Genomic DNA, 21,856 nt, shown 5'->3' on the forward strand with positions numbered 1-21,856 from the left:
AGTAGTTGTCAAGAAACGGTATTATTAAAATATCCATCACGGCGCATTGAACGTTTGATTGGTTCTAGTTATTTTTAACGATTTGAACTCGATGAAGAAAAATAAGATCTTACCTGAAAATGGGGACATTGTCTTACTACATTCGCTAGATGGTGACACTCATGGCTCTTGACCGTGATTAAACGTGGCATAGCACCCACTCGTGTCCCTGCTTTCTGTTTTAGGTCACAGTGTGAGAAACATCCAGGCCTTCGCCGTTCTTCAGAACGCATTTTTAAAAGCAAAAACCAACTTCCTTGCCCAGATCATCCTGGACGCCATCACGGACATCTACATGGCGGACAGTGCTAACTACTTCATCCTAGAGTCCCAGCACACCCTGTCGCAGTTTGCAGAGAAGATCTCTAAACTCCCGGAAGTGCAAAGCAAGTACTTCGAGATGCTGGAGTTTGTCGTCTTCAGCCTGAACTACATCCCCTGTAAAGAGCTCATCAGCGTCAGCATCCTGCTCAAGTCCAGCTCTTCGCACCACTGCAGCATCGTGGCGATGAAGACCCTCCTGAAGTTCACAAGGCACGACTACATATTCAAAGACGTCTTCAGGGAGGTGGGCCTGCTGGAGGTCATGGTAAACCTTCTGCATAAGTACGCGGCCCTCCTGAAGGATCCAGCTCAGGCGCTCGGTGAGCAGGGTAAGCACTTCCCCGGTTGACGCTCGGTTTGGGAAGCGGGTCAGGGAGCTGCTGGGGCTGAGGCAAGCCTGGGCTGTGTTCATCCGTCTGTCCATGTGTGAGCGTGCTGTGTTCAGTGAGTATTTCCAGCATTAACTTTTCCTTCACCTTCTGTTAGGGCATTGGGTAAGGGGAGCCTAGAATTATGTTACGGTAGCGGAAGGGAGTAAGGGGGAAGCATGTATGGTCTTTGTGATTGTGTTTATTACTTTTTATAATTAAGTACAATTAAACGTGGGTATCTGAAAGTACTTTTCATTAAATTTTGAGAGCAAACATGTCCATTTAGGGATTCTTCATAAACACCGTCGGATGCCTTTTTGATAAACATGAGTAGGGCCCTAATGTATCTAGCCATTCGTAAGTTTTCATTGTGAGCTGATTTAATTGTGAATTAGTGCCTGTTGAACAGACAGCTGATTCATAAGCAGCTTCCTCTTAAACTTGATAATTCTCTGCTTGGCCTCTGCGGATAGACTCCCTGTGAGGGATGCATTTAACCGTGTCTGGCATTTTCATTTTGAATATTTGTTACAAAATTAACTCCTCCCGCACTAAAATAAAGAACTGTTAACATCAATTTGAGCATATTTTGGGCAGGCGCTGGACATGTGTTATTTTCAAGGGTGTATTATTAGCATCTGTGATAGGGAGAAAGTAAGTGTTAAAGGCACAGTAAGGAGAGTAGTAATCCAAGTGGCACTGGCTGAAGAGCAGCGCTTTTATCATGTGGGTCTTTGAACCTGTTTTCTAGGGGACTCAAGAAACAATAGTTCAGTTGAAGACCAAAAGCACTTGGCTCTGTTGGTGATGGAGGCCTTGACTGTGCTGCTTCAAGGGTCCAACACAAACGCAGGTGAGCAGAAAAGCCACAGGCCAGAGCTCCAGGAGTGGGTCTGCTTGTCTCCTAAAGCTTCTGTCACTGAAGGAAAGCAGTGGCTCAGGAATGGTACAGTCATTCAGTAATGGTTCAGCCGTTCTGTAATGGAGGTTATCCAGTAATTATACAGTTGTTGAGTAATAGTACAGTCATTCAGTAATGCTACAGTCATTTTAGTAATGGTACAGCTGTTTAGTAATGGTCCAGTCACTCTGTAATAGTACAGTTGTTGAGTAATAGTACAGTCATTCAGTAATGCTACAGTCATTCAGTAATGCTACAGTCAGTCATTTTAGTAATGGTACAGTCATTCAGTAATGGTACAGTCATTCAGTAATGGCACAGTCATTCAGTAATGGTACAGTCATTCCGTAATGCTATAGTTATTTTAGTAATGGCACAGTTTGTTCAGTGTTGCAGGGAGTTTGCTAACTTCTTGGTATTCCCAGTGGCTGCTGCACCCACCCAAGAACTCTCTGGATTAGTGAAAGACAAGCAGACACACACACACACACACACACACACACACACACACACACACGTCAATTAACTTTGATATGCCCTAATAGTTGGGCATCTCCCGGCTGCTAGCCCATTCTCCTGTCCAACTTTGCTGAGTCAACTTGCTGCGTCAGTATTTCATCTCTGCTGCCCCAGACCCTGTTGGGGAGTGGCTCTAAGGGCCACTTATGGGATTCTTACATGTCCTGTGCCTCTTATGTCTCATCCCCAGTCTCAGAGTCATGGAGATTCTCCCTCTTCCTCTCTCCCACTTCCTAGCCCAGGCAAATATAAAGATTCTGTCCCTCTCTCTCCACCCAGCCATAGGCTGTTGGCTCTTCAGTGAGCCATCAAAAACCAATTGGGGACAAGGACCTTCAGCATTTTACAAGCAAACATGGGAATTCCCATGTAATTTGGAAATCCATTAAATCAAGTCCCCAACAGTTTGGTAACAGTCCAGCAATGGTACAGTCGTTCAGCAATGGTACAGTCGTACCCTAAAAATGAGATCTTTGGTCAGCAAAATCTGTAATGCTGTTACTGCCTTAAAATATTTTATTGCTTTGTATAGCATTTTTCTTTGAGATTTATATAGAATAGTTCTATAGTATAATGTATTTTCTAAAGTTATATTGTGTACTCTTGTTCAAACAATTGCCTTATCAATCAAATCTAAAATACTTATTTATAGCTGTGGGTCATAGGTGTGACACATCAGGATTTTAAGCCTAGCCCCTAGGAGGTAGAGATAGGCAGATATCTCTGAGTTTGAGGTCAGCCTGGTCTACACAGACAATAAACGCCAGCCAGGGCTACATAGCAAGACCCCATCTCGAAAAAGCGAAAACGAGCCAAAAATTCTAGGACCATCTGTTCAGTACAAGCTGAAGGAAGTGAGCTCAGGTGAGTGGGCAGGCTTATCCCGGAGACTGAGGGCAAGGAAGAGGATTAGAGTGTGTGTGAGGGAAGCCATGGGAGAGTGAGGAGGGAGGGAGGGGGAGAGAGAGAGAGAGAGAGAGAGAGAGAGAGAGAGAGAGAATGTATGTGTGTGTGTGTGCGTGTGTGCATGTGAAGCCGTGGGTGAGCAAGCAGGGGGTTGCATGAATGAACCTAATGTAATTGTAGGCCTGTTGGTGGGAACAGAGAAACCTGCCTTCTACATAGTAACATGCATTGTGTCGCAGCTGGCAGAAAGCTCACAGTGACGAAGAGAGAGGTGCATCCTGAGAGAGATGTAGTACGTTGTTATGTAAGTGATTATCGGCAGTACAGTGGTGGCGAGTGCCGAGGCCTGGCTGTTCGCTTGACTGTCTTTATTGGAACAAAGTAGGAAGAAAGCCCCAGTTTTGTGGGTGATGGAATGTGTAAACAACAGTAACAATATGGACAAAGCTGGAGTGGAACCGAGATATATTGTAAGGAGGAGGGTAAGAACCACATGTAAGAAATACAGATGGGTGCGACCTGACTTGAGCTGGTTCCTTAGAGACTGAGTGGGGGTCTGCAGTGACTAGAACAGACTTCTGCCCAGACACGTGACCCCGTGCTGTCGGCTACCGGCTGTGACTGTGGATTAAGTAACACACAAGGAAGGCTCACCCCACGGCCGATGTCGTCTGTTGTAGAATTTATCTTTTGGGTTGTAGCGTTGTCCCTTATTTCCTTGTAATTTTCCCACTTTTTTTTTTTTTTTTTTTTTTTTTTGGAGCTGGGGACCGAACCCAGGGCCTTGCGCTTCCTAGGCAAGCGCTCTACCACTGAGCTAAATCCCCAACCCCTTTCCCACGGTTTTTAAGTTGTTTTTCTCCTCTCCACGGTTTCAAAAGCAGATCTCACGTTTCTGGACAGATCTCGATTATGGGGGTGGAGAGGGGTGTCATTCATATGAAAATCTGACTGAAGGGCATTGCAAGGTGCCTGCCTATAAAATCTTGAGATGTTCTAGCAGTGGTCACGGTGACTAGCACTAATTGTACGTTAAAGCTGTAGACAGTGTCTGTGTAGTTCCCGACATCCTCCGGTGCAGTTTGTACATTGTGATATGAAAAGTTAAATAGCCGTGCTGGGCTTTCAAGCACTTTTCTTGAGTTACTGTTCCTACAGAAGCAGTCGAATTGTAATTGACCCCACCTGCCCCGGATGTTCTAACCTGAACCTCTGACCCCTTCAGGAATATTCCGCGAGTTTGGCGGTGCAAGGTGCGCTCACAACATTGTGAAATACCCGCAGTGCCGACAGCACGCCCTGATGACCATCCAGCAACTGGTGCTCTCTCCCAATGGGGAGGATGACATGGGCACTCTCCTGGGGCTCATGCACTCAGCCCCACCCACGGAGCTGCAGCTGAAGACCGACATCTTAAGGGTACGTGTGACAAATACGCCTGCTTCCTCACTGTTAAAGTCCGGGGTCCTTTGGGAATTACGGGGACTTAGTTTCAACAAGGACATTCTTTCCGAGATTTAGCGTTCGTCACGTTTGTGTGTTTGGGTGTTTTCCACGTGTCAGTGTGCGGTGTTAACTGGGTGCCAGTGAAGGCCAGAGGCATAAGAGCCCATGGAGCTGGGACCGGAGGGCCGAGTGAGCTGCCGGGAATCAACTCTGGTCATCTGTAAGAGCAACACGTGCTTTAACTGCAGCCTGCAGCCTGCCAAAGAGAAAATCCCAAAGTCCAACACAGCAAAGCCCCCATCCATCTGTATGCATTTGTGTCTGGAGAAAAGTCATTCGTGTCTTCCAGTGCGTGAGCTCCTTCTAGGCATTGACGTTCAAAGCAGCTGCCCTGCTCATCCGAATCGTGGAATTGCTAAAAGCTAAATATGTATGTTATCATTGCTCAGGTACCAAGCAGCCAATGTTATGCATACACGAAACCTGTTACGTGATGCTGTATGTACATGGTTATGCATCTCCGTGTCCATAGTAGGCCCTTGTAAGTATCTAATGGTGCCCTTCGAGGTTAACGTACCCATCGATCATCCCACGCCATGGCAAGCTTGCAGAGCAGTTAGGGCACTGATCTGCAGAGCAGGAAGGTAGTGTGAGCTCGGCTGGCTTCCCCTGCACAGGGCCTCTACCTGCACTCTCTGCTGAGCCGTCCTTCCTCCTAGGATCTGTGCACGTGAGTCTCCTCACGTTGCTGGCACTGTCATGTGGGACATTTCTAGAGCCAACTGAAGTTAAACATCTCTCTTTTAATTTGTTCGAGAAAAACATCGTAATTATAACAGCAGCTAACGCTGTTCCCTGTGTGTACATTTTGTTCTATACATTCACACGCATCCATGCACATAAACCTCTTTGTTAATGAAGGTAGGTGCTATTCATGTGCCTGTAACATTTTACTTATTTAATTTGATTCATTTCCTTGCAGTCCCTTGCAGTCTCTATGCTAGAGAGACCTTGTCCCTGAGACCCTCCCTGTGGTTTAGACGCTCTCACCTGAAGCTCAGCTTCAGTAGACATCTGACGTGTGAGTCTAGTGGTGGAGGATGAGGTTGGGGCACGGCGAGGCACAGAACTGTGTGTTTACCTTCTGCGGTGTGAGTAAGGAAGTTTAACCGAGAGTCTCACCGGGCTTTCTCTCGAAACCTTTGGCATTTAAATGACATCTGCCGAAACCAGAGGAGTCACTAAAACTCTTGTTGTCATTAACTTACTGATCCATGATTTCTAAATACGATTTCCATCCTAGGCTGCCACCACGTCCTCAGAGAGTGGGACAGTGGGAGCGTTAGAACTGAGGCAGATGAGACAGAGTGAGCCCAGAGCTTCCCATTTAGACAGAGAATAGGGAAGAGCAGAGCAGGGAAGTCAGGAAATGCACGAGGCAGTGGGCACAGGCAGCGTAGCAGAGCCGCTATGCTCAGACACAGGGGATAGGAGGGGATTCCCTTGCTTTTCCCTCTCTCTTCTGTAAAGATTTATTTATTTTATGTATATAAGTGCTCTGTTTCCCCATACATCATAAGAGGGCATCAGGTCCCATTACAGATGATTGTGAGCCCACATGTGGTTACTGGGATTTGAACTCAGGACCTCTGGAAGAGCAGGCAGGGCTCTTAACCACTGAGCCATCTCTCCAGCCCCAGTAATATGGTGACCTCCTGTCCAAGTACCATCCAGTCCCAGCCCTGCTCAGCTTACGAGATCAGGCGAGATTGGGCATGATCAGGGTGGTATAGATGGAGCTTCCCGAGCTGCATCTTACCACACTAAAGCTGGTTAACCTAAGAGCAGCATTGGTCGCTGAAGCACTTTAGCCAGCGGGAGAGCTCCAAGCACCTTGACCTCACTCAGGACTTGAACCTCAGTGCTGGGAGGCAGTGGGGGATGTAGGGTCTCAACTCGAATTTCCACTTTGCTGTTTACAAAAGTGCCTCCCACAGACTCCAACAGCGTAGACCATAGATGTCTGCTAATTTGCTTTGCAGTGATGTCTGCGCAGACCTGAAATCTTATGCCCTTCATCGTCCCGCTGACACGTGAACTGCATGTGTTAGATTTGTGCCAAATCAGTGATACATAGTGGAATTCTCTCATGTCGCCCCGGGATCCAGATGTTATGATGAGTTTATTCTTCTCTGCTTGTTATCATGTATTGATTTAAGTAAGAGGCTCAGTGGCACTGCTTCTGGAGAGTTTTCCAGTAGTGACTGTTGCTGTGGCAATGCCAACGGGTAGCAGTTCTGAAGATGGAGGAGACAGCCATGTCCCAGAGCAGTAACTCTCAGACTGAGAATCCACACCACTGTTCTCTAACCCATCCCGACTGGCCATATGGGTAACTCCGAACTCATCCCTGGTCATAGTCCATGCACAGGGGTGTCTCTGTCATGGATAAAACAGTCATGATGGGCTCAAAGTTCCTGTTCTTCTTGTGCCTTTCCTGTTAGACATGTTCACATGTCAGGTACAGTGTGCAGCACAGTAAGATGCTTGGAATCTGAAATAATCTATCGTGACTAATGTTCCATAGTGTGTGTATGTATGTATGTATGTATGTGTGTGTGTGTGAGTAAGTGTGTGTGTATGTGTGTGCGTGTGTGTGTATGTGTGTGTAAGTGTGTGTGTATATGTGTGTGCGTGTGTGTGTATGTGTGTGTGAGTAAGTGTGTGTGTGTGTGAGTAAGTGTGTGTGTGTATGTGTGTGTGTATGTATGTGTGTGTGTGAGTAAGTGTTTGTGTGTGTGTATGTATGTATGTGTGTGTGAGTAAGTGTGTGTGTAGGTTTGTGCGTGTGTGTGTGTGTATATGTGTGTGTGCGTGCGTGTGTGTGTGTATATGTGTGTGTGCGTGCGTGTGTGTGTAAGTGTGTGTGTATGTGTGTGCGTGTGTGTGTGAGTAAGTGTGTGTGTGCGTGTATGTATGTGTGTGTGTGAGTAAGTGTGTGTGTATGTGTGTGCGTGTGTGTGTGTAAGTGTGTGTGTATATGTGTGTGTAAGTGTGTGTGTATGTGTGTGTATGTATGTGTGTGTGTGTGAGTAAGTGTGTATGTGTGTGTGTGCGCGCGCGCGCGCGTGTGTGTGTGTGTGTGTGTGTGTGTGTGTGTGTGTGTGTGTGTGTTTGGTGAGTTCTAATTATCTCTGTCTTACTTCCTGAAAACCCTAACACAGGCAGGGGAGTAAGTGGCATAGTAAAAGTACTTTAATGTTGGAGCCAGACTTGGAATCCCAGCATTCCGGCTCTGTGACCCGCATTCACTCTCATAACTTTAAGATCTTTATAATGTTGACATGTCTGAACATGAACTGTAATTGTTAAAAAATATAATTTACGAAACCTGGCAACATACAAATGCTACCAAACACTTTTTAAAATGGAAATTCTTAGCAAAAGAGTGGAAGGCTCACACTTTGTGTCTTAGTAACATGCACAGATTATATAGTTTCTTTTAACATAACAAGTTAATAGTATGTAGTGAAATCTTCATCATTGTTGAAGTGGTGTGTGTCAGATGGACAGCTACTTACAGTATGTGCATTTATGTCTTGTATTGGCACATAACCTTATGTGGATGGTTACATGCAATGTGTGTAGTTATAACCCATGTTAGCACACGGCCTTTTCCAGATGGCTACACACACTGTATGCAGTTATAACCCATGTTAGTACATGGTGCTTCCCGGATGGCTACACACACTGTATGCAGTTATAACCCATGTTAGTACATGGTGCTTCCCGGATGGCTACACACACTGTATGCAGTTATAACACATGTTCGCACACGGCGTCTCCTGGATGGTTACACACAGTGTATGTAGTTATAACCCATGTTAGCACACAGCCTTTCCCATCCTTGGGCTTCCCTTAGAAACATAATATTTGAAGAAAATGGATTTCTGAAATACGCTGGCTGCTGAGATTAAGGTGTATCTGGAATCTTGGTGTCCTAAGAGTAGGAACCTGGGTCAACAGATGTTCAGGACAAAACGGTACTGTGATTAGATGCATTTGGGGAAGTGGAAGTTCCTGGGCTTACGCCCTCCCTTGGCCATCCACTTAACTCAGTGTAGAATCCTGATAATTTTTTAAAATATGGCCTTAGTTCCTCACCCAATGATGATGGTGATGATGGTGATGATGATGGTGGTGGGTGGTGGTGGTGGTGGTGGTGGTGGTGGTGGTTGAACAGCTGTTTTGAAAATCTAAAAGAACTCCAAACTCTAAAACTTAAGAAGCATTTAGTTCATGTGCATGTATGTCTGTGCACCACGTGCCTATGAGGCTGAAAGAGGAAGGATGCCGGATCCCCTGGTTACAGACAGCTGTGACTCCCCGTGTAGCACTGGAAACTGAAGTGCAGTCCTCTAAGAGTGCTCGTAACTGCTGAGTCAGCACTCCAGCCTCAAATTCTAGAGCTTTCTGATATGATGCCCCATGTAGAGAATCCCCTATGGTGGAGCTTTTTGTCATACATAAAAGTATTTACACATACATACACACACACACACACACACACACACACACACACACGCACATAAGCACACATATTTTCTGTTCAGACTTCACTCCCATACACACCCATGGTCCTTACTCTGAAAACAGTTGAAGGAGTTCCTGGACCTAAGGCTCTTGGATAAGAAGCCCTCACTTTACATAACACTGCACTATTGGGCAAGTAACGTTGGCAGAGTGTGAGGGTTCCTAGTACTAGTGCCTTGCACACTTAATCGACAAGTTAGCATCAGATGGTGTCAAGTGGGTGACAAGCAGCCGCTTGATGGGACGGCTTGGTTATTAGGTCAGATGGCTGACTTGGGGTGGGGCCATTTTTTGATCCTTGGGTTCTAATCCTCGATAGAGAGACTGACTTCTAAGTCCTCTACCCTGAGAAACTGTGTGTCTGAATCAGAGCCCTCAGGTTTCGGCTGCCCTTCCTCATCTTCCCCCTTGGAATAACCCATGTGATAATCCACTGAGACACTCACAAGCTTTCGTGGTCGTGTGATACCAGACTACGTATTTTCCTTATGTAATACAATCGTTCTGCTAAGATTGAATTCATCATCTTTAAAAAGGTAAGTGAATAACAACTTGTTTTCCTTCTCTTCCCCTGCAGGCCCTGCTGTCCGTCCTTCGAGAAAGCCACCGTTCGAGAACCGTCTTCAGGAAAGTTGGCGGGTTTGTGTACATCACATCCTTGCTCGTTGCTATGGAGAGATCTCTGAGCTCTCCTCCCAAGAATGGCTGGGAGAAAGTGAACCAGAACCAAGTGTTTGAGCTCCTGCACACTGTGTTCTGCACGCTGACTGCCGCTCTGCGCTACGAGCCAGCCAACTCTCACTTCTTCAAGACCGAGATCCAGTACGAAAAGCTGGCGGATGCCGTCCGGTTTCTCGGATGCTTCTCAGACCTCAGGAAAATAAGTGCCGTGAACGTCTTCCCCTCAAATACTTCGCCTTTCCAGAGACTGCTGGAGGAAGGGGCGGTGCCCATGGACTCCGTGTCACCTACCCTGCGGCACTGCAGTAAACTCTTCATCTATCTCTACAAAGTGGCCACCGATTCTTTCGACAGGTACGGACCTGCTTTGCCTTCCGAATTGCAGGGCACGCTCAGCGCAGTCTGAGCATTAGACTCCAGTTAACTGGAAGGACCATGAAAAGCCGGTGACTCTTCTGGTTGCTTGAGGCCTGTCACTCCACTGGGGACCCTTCCCGTTGTCCAGATGCCGGTTTTGGAGCCAGGAGCCTGTGCCTGAGTGAATGTGCGTTCAGTTAGCACCCGTTACTGGGACAGCTTCTAGGCTGTTTTCTTTTGTGCCATGTTTCTTGTTCCCTACTCTCAGAAAACAGTAGGTGTGTGCGGACGGGTCCATCCTGGTCGTCCTCTGGAGAACATGGTTATTAGGATACATATTGCCAGGCGATAGCAGATAGCCTGTCATCACGCTTCGTATTTCATAGTCCCTGGACGGCGGCGTGCCTCCTTAAGAGGCCCGAGGTACTCATCGCAGGCAGGAGTCCGTCATTATCATTTACCTAGCCCTTCAGGAGGCCAGTGCTTGCAGGAGAGCTGCATGCCAGGCCGCCGTGCATTCGGGCCCTGAGGCATTGGATCTGCATGGTACCATCCGGGTCCTGGTCACCGTTCACTAATAATGGCCACATAGATATTTTCAGTGTGAGGTGAGGCATCCTGTGATGGAGAAGTTCGGGTTCCTCACAGGAGAGCTATTTTACCCGGGGTCATTTATTTTCACTGCTTGGACTACGATTTCAATTAATCTCCACTTTGGAGATAATGCAGTCATGCTCTGGTTTCTCCGGCTTAAGCGTTATCTTTTCTTTCATAGAGTAAGTGACTCTTTTTCTTTCCATTTCAACCATAAATAGACCAAGTAACAGGAGATACTCTAAATTGTTTCTTGTTTCTCGTCTTTCAGGTAATTCATAGTTTATGGGCAGCAGGATGTTGTATGGTACCAATGTGCTGTGTGCCGAAGGGATGGTGTGTGTGTGCTGCTGCTTTTCTCCTCTGGCTGCTGACCCCAGTCGGTACCCTTAGCTCTAGCCGCGTCTGTTTAACAAGGTCCATGTTAACACTGTAGGAGCGGCTCCCGCCTCCTCCGACCGCCTTTCCTATTGTAGTCGCTGCGTGTGTTCTGCCTGTGGTCCCCACTCCTGCAGAATATGGAAGATGTTTCTCATGACACTGACCCTGAGTCTCCCGTGAAACTAACCAGCTGCCGGCGGTGCTCTCTCCTAACCTCTAACCCGTGTCTGTTTTGTCATCTGTAGTCGCACAGAGCAGATCCCTCCTTGCCTGACAAGCGAGTCTTCTCTCCCCTCTCCTTGGGGGACACCAGCTTTGTCCAGGAAAAGGTACTGACCTCGCACGGGAAGGCAATCAGGATTGCCATGGGTTCCCTGTGCCTGCTTGTGGGTTGATGGACTGATTGTGCTTTGGGGCACAGGGCTCTGGCTGAGGTTTGCTTTGGGGCCTTAAAAAAAAAAAGATACTTTTCAAGTGTTGAGATTACTAATTTGAACTAGAGTATGTTGATAAAAATAAGATGTTTCTTCCATAAGAGTATGGGGACATACAGAATTCCTCGTTTATCCTTATTATGCAGATTTCACTGTTATTCGTAGAGCAGCTTTACCTTCTCTTAAGAATATTGTCCTGGGGTTGGGCGAGTGATCAGTGGTTAAGTGCTTGCCGCACACGTCTGGTGACCCGAGTTCAGATCCCCAGAGCTCTTGTGAAGCACGTGTCTGTAATCCCAGTGCTTAGGGGGGAGATGTGGAGCAGTGGCAGGAGACTGTCCAGAGAATTGTGGGCCACTCGCTTAGCACACACAGTGGTAAACAATGAGAGAAAGACCCTGCCTCAAACAAGGGGGGTGCAAGGACAGCTCCCTGAGGGTGCTCTGACCTTTCCACACATCACCCGGATACGCCTGTGCTCCTTCATGCACAAGCCATCCCACCACCCTCCTCACACAGCATGAACACACACCGGGACGCTGTGCCAAGAGAAGCTTGCCCTAACTGTAAAATCGCTTCTCTGAGACCCCCCGCTCTGCACTGCAGCTGGTGCTCAGCTAACCACTGCTCTCCTTCAGCGGAGGAATGACTTTCCCTGTAAAATAGGTAACCAGTGTGGCCTTCGTGCCTCGCTAAGTAGGCTGCTCCCCCTTTCTCATTAGGGACTGTTGGGGTTGTTCTTGCTTTTACTGTTACTGCAAAGTGAACTTCAGAGCCCCAGAATGTTTCTTTTCCCAGTCAGGTTTAACCAGTTGAGATTAGAGGCTGTCACAGAGACATGTCAAAGCTTAAGTTCTGAAAAAGGGAAAAGAAAAACCTAATAGGTTTTTAATTTCGTATATTCCATGAAAATGTATAAGCTGGTTCAGTTCATCGAACATCTAAATTTTATAAATCAAAAAAAGAAAGAAAGAAAATCAAGCCAGCAGTTGATAGGCCGAGAAAAGCTGAGATCCATTTCAGGGTCACGGCATCTAATATGATCAATCTCTGCAGCTGGCACTGCTGTTCCCTTCTGTCCTCCGCTGTCCCCATAGGCTACAGCAGTTCCTTAACCCTATACAAACATCTCCAGGCAGGGTTCATGAGGAGTGGATCCGAGAATCTGTTATGTTGTGGTTTTCACCCCATTGACAGTTGTTCAGATTACAAAACAAATACTATTGTAGACAGTGGGTCAACAGTATCATATGCTGTGTGTTGTTCCTGTAAGTTTAAAAGGCGTCAGATTGAAAATCTGGTTTGTAGGGAACACATACGGGCTTTTTCATCTTCTTGCCTGACAGATAAAGTCTAAGAACCACTTGTATTGTATAGGGTATGATAGATAACCTAGGTAGGGGAATGTACCCCACTTGACATGTGAAAGTTGAGCACACATGGAGATGGCTCCCCAGAGGGTTCAGGACCTAATTCCCTGGGGATACCCGGACCAACTAAACGCTATAGTAACAGGCATTGGGATGCGAGGATACTTTCTATTTTTTTTTTTTTTTGTCGTAAATTTATACAGGGGCTTAGATCTCTTTGCAGTTAGTTAATCATGAGTAGCATTAAATAAATTCAGCATTGTTCAACATATTTGTACCCTCAATAACTTTTTCTTTTTTATGTGATACTATAAGTAAACAGGGCTCTGTATGTACCAAATTATTTTCTCTTAAAGCATTGAGCTTAAGCCAGCAAGCTGTAAAATAACTTTAATTTAAGCCTCATAGCTTTCTTTTGCAAATTGAGTATGGTAAGGACATGTAAGTTTTTGATATGACTGTGTTTATGGTCTCAAACAATTAGTAAACATTAGAGAAAGAATTCTATTTATGAGGTAGTTGAAACTACTAAAACTCCTGACTTTAAAATGACCACATCATAAGTGATAAAGGCCTATAATTTGCTGTGTCCCTAAACATTTAGTTCTTATATGCATTCACTGAAATTCAGAAAGTAGAAATCAACAGTCTAAAGAATGTATTTCCTTGGGGTTGGGGATTTAGCTCAGCGGTAGAGCGCTTGCCTAGCGAGCACAAGGCCCTGGGTTCGGTCCCCAGCTCTGGAAAAAAAAAAAAAAAAAAAAAAGAATGTATTTCCTTTAAAATTTCCCAGAAGAGTGGCTTATTTAAATGGTAAATGACGAGGAGGAAAGTGGGTCTGTATAGAGGTCTGTGTTTAGATCAGCAATGTGTTTTCATTGTTCGCAGTGCAACTGTCTGTAGAGATAGGGGGATTCGACTTAGAAAAAAGCCGTCCCTCAAGCAGCAAATGTATGTGAGCAGCCCTAATCCCCACGCTCCCCCAGTCTTACAGCCGGTGCCACCTCACTGTGTCCATGCTAAAATTAATGTTGCCCCACCCCGACTGCTTAGGATTAATGATGGCCACTTAGACACGCTCGGAAAGCACTTTCCCCCTGAGCCACATCCCTACCCTCTACACAGTTACAGGTTGCCATTTAGGTCAGGTCACCCCCTCCTGAGTTATAATCAGGCAACTAATGCAGCATATTTATTCACACGTCCAAATATAGAGGGTTTTGAAATTAGAATTGCAGTCACTTAGTCACATTATTTCTAGAATTCAACAAATTACATCAGCTCCTGGGCATCTCTTCCTCTTGGCAGCACAGACCGGGTTTGTTAGCCAATGACAGACCAGCTCTGTATTGTGTTTGCACGATCTGTAGAACATTCTGACACTGACGAAGTCTACACTTGTGACCCTTGTCTTACATGAAAAACCTGGATTCTTCCCTGTGTTTAGAATAGGAAGAACCAGCCTGTCTGGTATTTAGGAAAGTAAAGGACGTGACTTTTCTGTCGTTTACAGCTCAAGAGACATACCAGGACAAAGCTACTATTGGTTGAGCAATATTGAGAGGAGAAGGCAGCCATAAAAGAGTCAGAACTAGATCTGTGTGGGGAAGACCACAGCCACTCAGTACCGCACACAGCCTTGAAATACTTAATACCATCAGCGTAGACTGAGTGTTTGACCATGTATTACCAAAACCAGAATGAAACTTCACTGTATGGGAATTTAAGTTGGAATATTAAGTATCAATTTCTAGTAATTACAAATGACTACAACAGTCATGTTAGCTGACATTTGAAATGCCATTTTATTCCCTTTTCAAACAGGCCTTGCTTATGAATTAACTACTTATAAGTTTATCATAATCCATAATTAAAAATTGATCACACCTACTACTTGCTGTATAGCCGCCCTATAAATGCACCCAGTTTTAATTAATAAAAAAAAATACTTGTTTATGTTTCTAACAATGTTCACTCTGTTATTCTGGTTTAAAAACCACCTGCTTATGACGTCATTGTCATACTGGGTTTACAGAGTTTGATGCTATAATATTTATGAAGAGTTTAGTTTCTGAGGACTAGAAGGTATCTTCCTGAGTATGACCACACTTTAACTTAAAATTTGAGTTCAGCTGTTAACTGGGAAATGAGTTTGAAAGGAAGACGTGTGTGTGTGTGGAATGTTCAAATGAAATGTTTTCCTCAAATTCGATTGACCTCTTTGTTTACAATGAAAATACTTTCTATGGAGTTTTTAAAATATAGACAGATAAAAGTATTTAGGAAACAAGGGGAGCAAGTACAAGTCAGGGGCCACTAGTTAAGATGTGCTTAGAAATCTCTTTTTTCTAGAATTATTTTTAAGTATGAGTCCACTGCACCGTCTGGTGCCCACAGAGGCCACAAGAGGGCGACAGATCCTTGCAGCCGTAGGTAGAGATGGCTCTAAACTGCCCTGTGGGTGCTGGGAACTGAACTCGGGTCCTCTGCAAGAACAGCACGTGCTCTTAATTTCTCAGCCATTTTCCCAGCCCACAGATCTGTCCTGATAGGTTTAGAAATTACACTTCCCTGACTGTAAACCAGCCAAATCCAGAGAGCAAAACCATGAGTGGGCACAGGATCGCTGACTTAAGCAATCGAAGGGAACACGTGCGCAGCCAAATGCTTTCCTAGAATTTCTGTAAACAGAGGAAGGACTGTAGGTTTTTCTGAGAACGTGACAGTGCCAGTTCTTTTATGAAATCACTGCCGTAAGGTGTCTGTTTCCAAGCCGCTCCTGACTGGAAAGCAGCTCAGAGCTCTGCTGGAATCAGGCTGAGACCCACCTCCAGGAGCATGAGCGCAGGCTGTGGCTACAGCATCTTCTCCTGGTGTGCGAGCCTGAGCTGTAGAAGATAATAGGAGGTAGACAGGGGAGAGCCTTGGGGGAAGGGGAAATGCTTACTCGAACGGCTTGACTGTCCATCTGTTAGAAACGTGCATAAAACACGCCTCTCCATTCATAAAGGCTGAATGCTTTCAGGAACGCTGCACAGGCGCCCAGACTGTGAATACAGTTCTACATAAACCAAAGACTTCTCAGTTGAGCCAACACTCACTCAGTTGCTTCTGTCAGAGAAGACCACGTATATCTTGTTAGCCCAGGATTCTCTTGCCCTTGGGTCAAGAGAAGATCAGAACCACATAGGTAGTTCTAAGGGATCTCATTGAGTGCTTCAGTTTAGTCAGATATCATCGGAGCTGTTGTCTTCTTGGAGATTTGAATCACTTTTTCACCCATTGTTAAGAAAATGCCTTCTGGTACAAGTGCCAGTGTTTAGTGAAACAGCCCAAAGAGTAGATGGCACAGATGGTCCAAGCCAGGAATCCATCAGTTGTCTCCAGGTAACTTGGCGAGGTAGCGATACATTGTTTCGCTTCTTTAAAGCCTCACCCTGCAGGTCTTGTGTGTGAGGTGGCGATACACTGTTTCATTCCTTTACACACCTCACCCTGCAGGCCTTGTGTAACTCCCTGAATTTCAAGGCTTTTGCATGTCCTTGATTGAAAGTAACTGGAGACGAAGAAAATGAACGATGAATGTGGTCTTGAGCAGAGTCCAAATAAGACTTAAATTTTTCTTTCCGTAGGCATGCATTTCACTGCGTTTCAACTCCACCTGTGTACCCTGCGAAAAGCGTCACCGACCTAAAACTTCAGGTGACAAGCTCACCCCTGCCGAGCTCCGAGGCCGTCATCATCCACCCCGGGGCCATGTTAGCCATGCTCGACTTGCTGGCCTCTGTGGGCTCAGTGACACAGCCAGAAGTAAGTTGGGTCATGGTAGTTGTTGGTTTAGTCAGAGAAAGGGCGGTGTGTTTCCCTGAGGAGTAAAGACAGGGAAGAGCATGGAACGTAGCCAGCCAGTTAAATCCACAGTAGGAGGTTCCCGTTGAGCCAGGCCTTCCAGATATCCATTCTGGTTTTGAATACAGTTGATGCCACTTAATACCACTAGGGCTCCAGTGTTTGCTTCTGGTCTGAGACTCTCAGTTTCCCCTGAAGAGTTCAGCCCAGCACTGGAAATGGCTCAGAGGTGACACAGAAGGAAACGTGCCTACAGACACCACAGTGAGCCTGTTTGTTGATCCGTTCTGTCCTGGAACACTCAGAAGTTTGAGGTGCTTACAGTTGGGGTGGCCATTTCTGTTAAAATGCTGTGTGGTTCCCAAGCCCCAAATGTGAATGACCAACTTCCTTTAAAGCTGGTTGTCTGACACTGTGAAAAAGGCTTTACACTCCAGATACGGTGTCACACAGCTTTAATACCAGCACTCGGAAGGCAGACGGAGGCCATTCTCTTAAGTTCAAGGCCAGCCTGGTCTGCATATTAAGTTCTTGGCTACATAGTGAAGCCCTGTCTTAAAAAGAAAAGGGGCCTTTACACCTACAGTTTCTGGGATGTGCGTATGTTTTCAAGCAGCACATAGGAAGAACTACTGCCTGTGTCACTAAGGATGCCCTGGTGACAAACATCTCTCTGACACTTTGTTAACTCTAGCATGCTTTGGACCTTCAACTTGCCGTGGCCAATATTTTACAATCCCTGGTGCACACGGAGCGGAACCAACAGGTCATGTGTGAAGCCGGTCTTCACGCACGGTTGCTGCAGAGGTGCGGCGCTGCACTAGCCGACGAGGACCACTCGCTGCACCCTCCCCTGCAGCGCATGTTTGAACGCTTGGCCTCCCAGGCCTTGGAACCCATGGTGCTGAGGTCAGTACGTCCGTCTCGGTATTTACGCAAGTCAGGAAAGGCAGTCCTTGGAGTCTTTGCTCTCTGGTCTGACCTCGTGGCGAAGGCCCACAGTCTCAGGTACTCAGGAAGCCGGACCGGGGGATCCTAAATGCAAGGACTGACGGGCGGTGATAGTCTGGAGAGCTCAGAGCCGTGCTTCCTCCCAAGGAAACGTGAATGGAGTCCGGGCTGAGGCTCGGTGCTTGTCTAGCATGCAGGACGCCTTGGGACCAGTTCCTGGTACCATAGACAGTCACAGCTTTCCTTTCATGGGCTTAATATAGATTAAATGTGGACAAACCACAACCAAACTAAATAAACTATTTAGAAATGGTACAGCTCCATGCCTAGCTCTCAGGAGTGCGGGGCAGGAGGATTGTGAGATGAGGTAAGGCCGGACTGGTACGCCATGATGATTCATACCTTGGTTCTAAAAATAAATAAATGGATGGATGGATGGATAGATAGATAGATAGATGAATAAATAAATATAAATAAATAAGTGGATAGATAGATAGATAGATAGATAGATAGATAGATAAGTAAATAGATAGATAGCTGTGTGGTGAGCAACATGTGTGCTTACTAACAACATCTCAGTCTATGGCTTATTTCTTACCCTTGAATCTAGAAAACTCATTTTCCTTTAAGATCATATCATACTTCTTAAGAATAGGAGTTAAATCTATTTTGTATTTAAGGATATTTTGTTGTTAGAACTCTTTTTAAAGGGGCTAGCGAGATGGCTCAGTGGTTAAGAGCACATGCGCTTTCAGAGGACCCAGCACCCCTATCCGGTTATTCACAACTGCTTGTATTTCCAGCTCCAGGGCACTCTGACTCGCCTTCAGCTCCGTGTAGACACTGCAGTAACGCACAGACCTATGTTGAGGCGTACACACACACTCATATAACTACAACTGAAATAAAACTTAAATAAAGTGCTTCGTAAAGTAAAACATATATTTATATTTTCAAGTAATTCTATGTTACAGTTCTTGGGAAGACCAGAGTTCATTATCTCTCTCACCCAGTCTTCCGTGGTTCCAGCTTCTGCCGGTTTACCACAGTATCCGCAGGAAGGTGGCCCTGTGTCATCCATGCACACACGCATTTCTTTCTTTCTGTTGGGATCCATGTGTAAGTCCACCCTTGCTTTTCGGAGGTGGGCTTTTATTAGGTAGTGCAAGCAGTTTATTTCCTGACACCCACAATCTCCCTCGTCAGCCTCCTGGGTGCTGGGATTACAGGCGTGTACCAGGTGCATTTTATGTGACCGCTGCACAGTTGTAGATCCCACGAGGATCTTGCTCACGCTGCCCCTCTGTGTCCTACACACCCCTGTCCTGCAGTCCCTGACTGGCGTACCTTTTCGTCCTACACACCCCCTCCGACCGTCCCTTTCCAGCTCCATGATTTTGTCATGTTGGAAATGTTTTGCTTGCACACGTCCTATATAACACGTGACATTTGTAGATAGGTACTTTTCCTTTATCACAGTGGGCACACGTGTGTGCATATGTGTGTTCTGAGAATCGAGCACTCTTCCACTGAGTATGTCTCTAGCTCATGAAGAAGGCAAGTGTTTTCACTCGAGACAAATGCTGTCTTTACAAATGGAACCTGGTTAGTTTTTAAATGTGTGTGTATGTGTGTGGGGGGGGGGGGTGAGATGGCTCAGCAGTAAAAGCGTTGGTTGCTATTCCTGCAGACACACATTGGGACTTAAAACTCTCTTTAACCCAGGTCCAGGGGATCTGAAACTCTCTTCTGGCTTCTCTGGTCACCAAACACATGTGTGGTGCACAGCCATACTTAGAGGCAAAACACCCATATACATAAAATTAAAGCAAATCTTAAAAAAAAAAAACCCTTCAGTTTACTTCAAAATCATACAGCCAAGTAAATGTAGTCATACATTACCTTTTCCGTTCTTTTAAAAATACACCTGTGGGCTGCTGTTCTGAGACCATACACGGTGTCTGTGATTGCTCTCGCCTTCCGTTGAAGTGCTGTCATGGTATGAAACTTTAAAGGCTTTACAAAAACATGGTTGAGGTGTTATTTGTGCTTTTTAAAGCCCATTCCAAAGTTATTATTGATTAAGAAAAATACTTGACGTAAACACGTGTCGAACAGAATCCTATGCGGTGTCATGGCAGCTTACGTGCCCGGCTCTGAAGGAATCCTACGTGTGCCATTGCTAGCCAGTGTGCTTTGTGTGCACACCTTGTTTCGGAGGACATGCTTCACGGACTGTGTCTCCTACCCTTTGCAATCCTCTGCAGTCTTTCTGGTGCTTAGAACAAGAACAGAAGTAGCTTGTTTTATAGCCACTACAGACATGGGGCCTTGCTCCCCTAGTCTGACACATCGTAACTTGAACCCTTCATCTGAGATGTAAGAAAACATCGGTAACCAGATAAAGAAGGAGCTTTCTCACAGAAGAAGTGGGAAACTAAAATACCACATAGTAGATTCCATAGTAGCAGTGTTGTAGAATTTATTTAAGGGCAGCTTGTCCAAAAATCGTAGGGAGGTTGGCTTTCTAGAAGAATGACAGTTTAGAAGTAGAATACGGAAGATAAGTATCCTGATTGGATTGGGGAAAAACATGGAGTCTCTCTGCAGTGAGAGAGACAGGCGTCATAAGAAGTCAGTTTGTGGGTGGGTGAAAAGGGAGTGCAATGAAGGGGTGTGGAAGGTAACTCATGTCACTCTCATGTCACTGTGGCCTTCCCTGGCAGCCTGTGGGGAACTGGGGTTTCCATGTGCCAGGAACGAGCAGCCATTGACGTGTTGAGCAGGACAGTGACAGTGAGTAGATGGTGTTGGGACCCGGTGGGAGCCCCTGGAGGTGACACAGACTGCTCCTAGACACAGAAACAGGGCGCTCAGTCTGGGTGCCCTTAGACGGCTGCCGAGGACAGGCACGTCAGATTAGCACGGTTTGGGGATTTTATGAATGTAGAAAGCAAAGTGAATGGAAGACTCCAAGCCTGTTTCAGTGTTGCTGGGTAGAAGGTGACGTAAGGGACTGGGGTCCTCTGGGGTGCATAGTAGATGCACAGCTTATGTGGTGACTGTAATATGAAATTAACATCATATGTCGTGTCATAATAACTACTCGTTACAGTCCATCATCCCCCACCCCTTGACTCGGTGTCTGTAATCTCAGTGGAGCGTACCTTTGCTTTCTCTTCTCAGGGAGTTTTTGCGTTTGGCAAGCCCTCTGAACTGTGGTGCGTGGGACAAAAAGCTGCTGAAACAGTACAGGGTTCACAAACCAAGTTCGCTGAGCTTCGAGCCGGACATGAGAAGTAAGCTGAGCTCGGAGCTTCCTGGTCATGGTCATGGTTATGGTTCATTTTGTCTGTCACTCAAATCCACGTGGCTGGGGGTGGGTCTGTGTGAGAACTATTATAAAGAAAGGAGGTCACTGCTGTTCAGTCAGTGACATACAGTCAGGTTGGTTAACCCAGTGAGAGAACACTTGGGGTGTGTAAGGAGTGATGGGCAGTGTAAGGAGACAGGCAGCTTAGCCCCTGGTGTAGGGGAGGGAGCACACTCCTTCACCTCAGAGGATTCTCTCTATCTCTCTCCCAAGTGGCCTTTGCAGCCTGGACTGGGGAATGTCCATGATCACGCTGTTTAAATGCAGCAGTCTGTTTGCAGGGCATAACAAAGAAGTCAAATCATGCCTCAGAGGGAAGAACGGAAGCTAGGTGGCTTCTGGAGTCAGGTGTCCTGGGATTGGAAGGCAGGTGTCCTGGGATTGGAAGGCAGGTGTCCTGGGATTGGAAGGCAGGTGTGTGGGGATTGGAAGGCAGGTGTGCTGGGATTGGAAGGCAGGTGTCCTGGGATTGGAAGGCAGGTGTGTGGGGATTGGAAGGCAGGTGTGCTGGGATTGGAAGGCAGGTGTCCTGGGATTGGAAGGCAGGTGTGCTGGGATTGGAAGGCAGGTGTGCTGGGATTGGAAGGCAGGTGTCCTGGGATTGGAAGGCAGGTGTGTGGGGATTGGAAGGCAGGTGTCCTGGGATTGAAAGGCAGATGTGCTGGGATTGGAAGGCAGGTGTCCTGGGATTGGAAGGGAGCTGTGCTGTGATCTATCACATGAAGGAAACAACTCGTCCAGCAGGATTGTTTGGATGGAACAATAGA

General features: G+C 46.3%; 1 protein-coding gene across 10 annotated transcripts in view; it reads left to right on the forward strand.

The window, feature by feature from the left end:
- Wdfy3 (WD repeat and FYVE domain containing 3) overlaps positions 1-21,856 on the forward strand; it is a 241,057-nt gene that overhangs the window by 128,712 nt on the left and 90,489 nt on the right. For 9 of the 10 annotated variants that reach the window (XM_039091828.2, XM_039091827.2, NM_001170551.3 and 6 more), the window contains 8 exon segments: positions 225-692; positions 1,486-1,587; positions 4,286-4,479; positions 9,677-10,134; positions 11,358-11,441; positions 16,549-16,726; positions 17,460-17,674; positions 20,903-21,015. In XM_039091828.2, the coding sequence (XP_038947756.1) occupies positions 225-692; positions 1,486-1,587; positions 4,286-4,479; positions 9,677-10,134; positions 11,358-11,441; positions 16,549-16,726; positions 17,460-17,674; positions 20,903-21,015 (1,812 nt within the window). 10 annotated transcript variants of the gene reach the window in all.

This window comes from Rattus norvegicus, chromosome 14, assembly GCF_036323735.1.
Source record: "Rattus norvegicus strain BN/NHsdMcwi chromosome 14, GRCr8, whole genome shotgun sequence".
In the NCBI taxonomy this organism is placed as follows: Eukaryota; Metazoa; Chordata; class Mammalia; order Rodentia; family Muridae; genus Rattus; species Rattus norvegicus.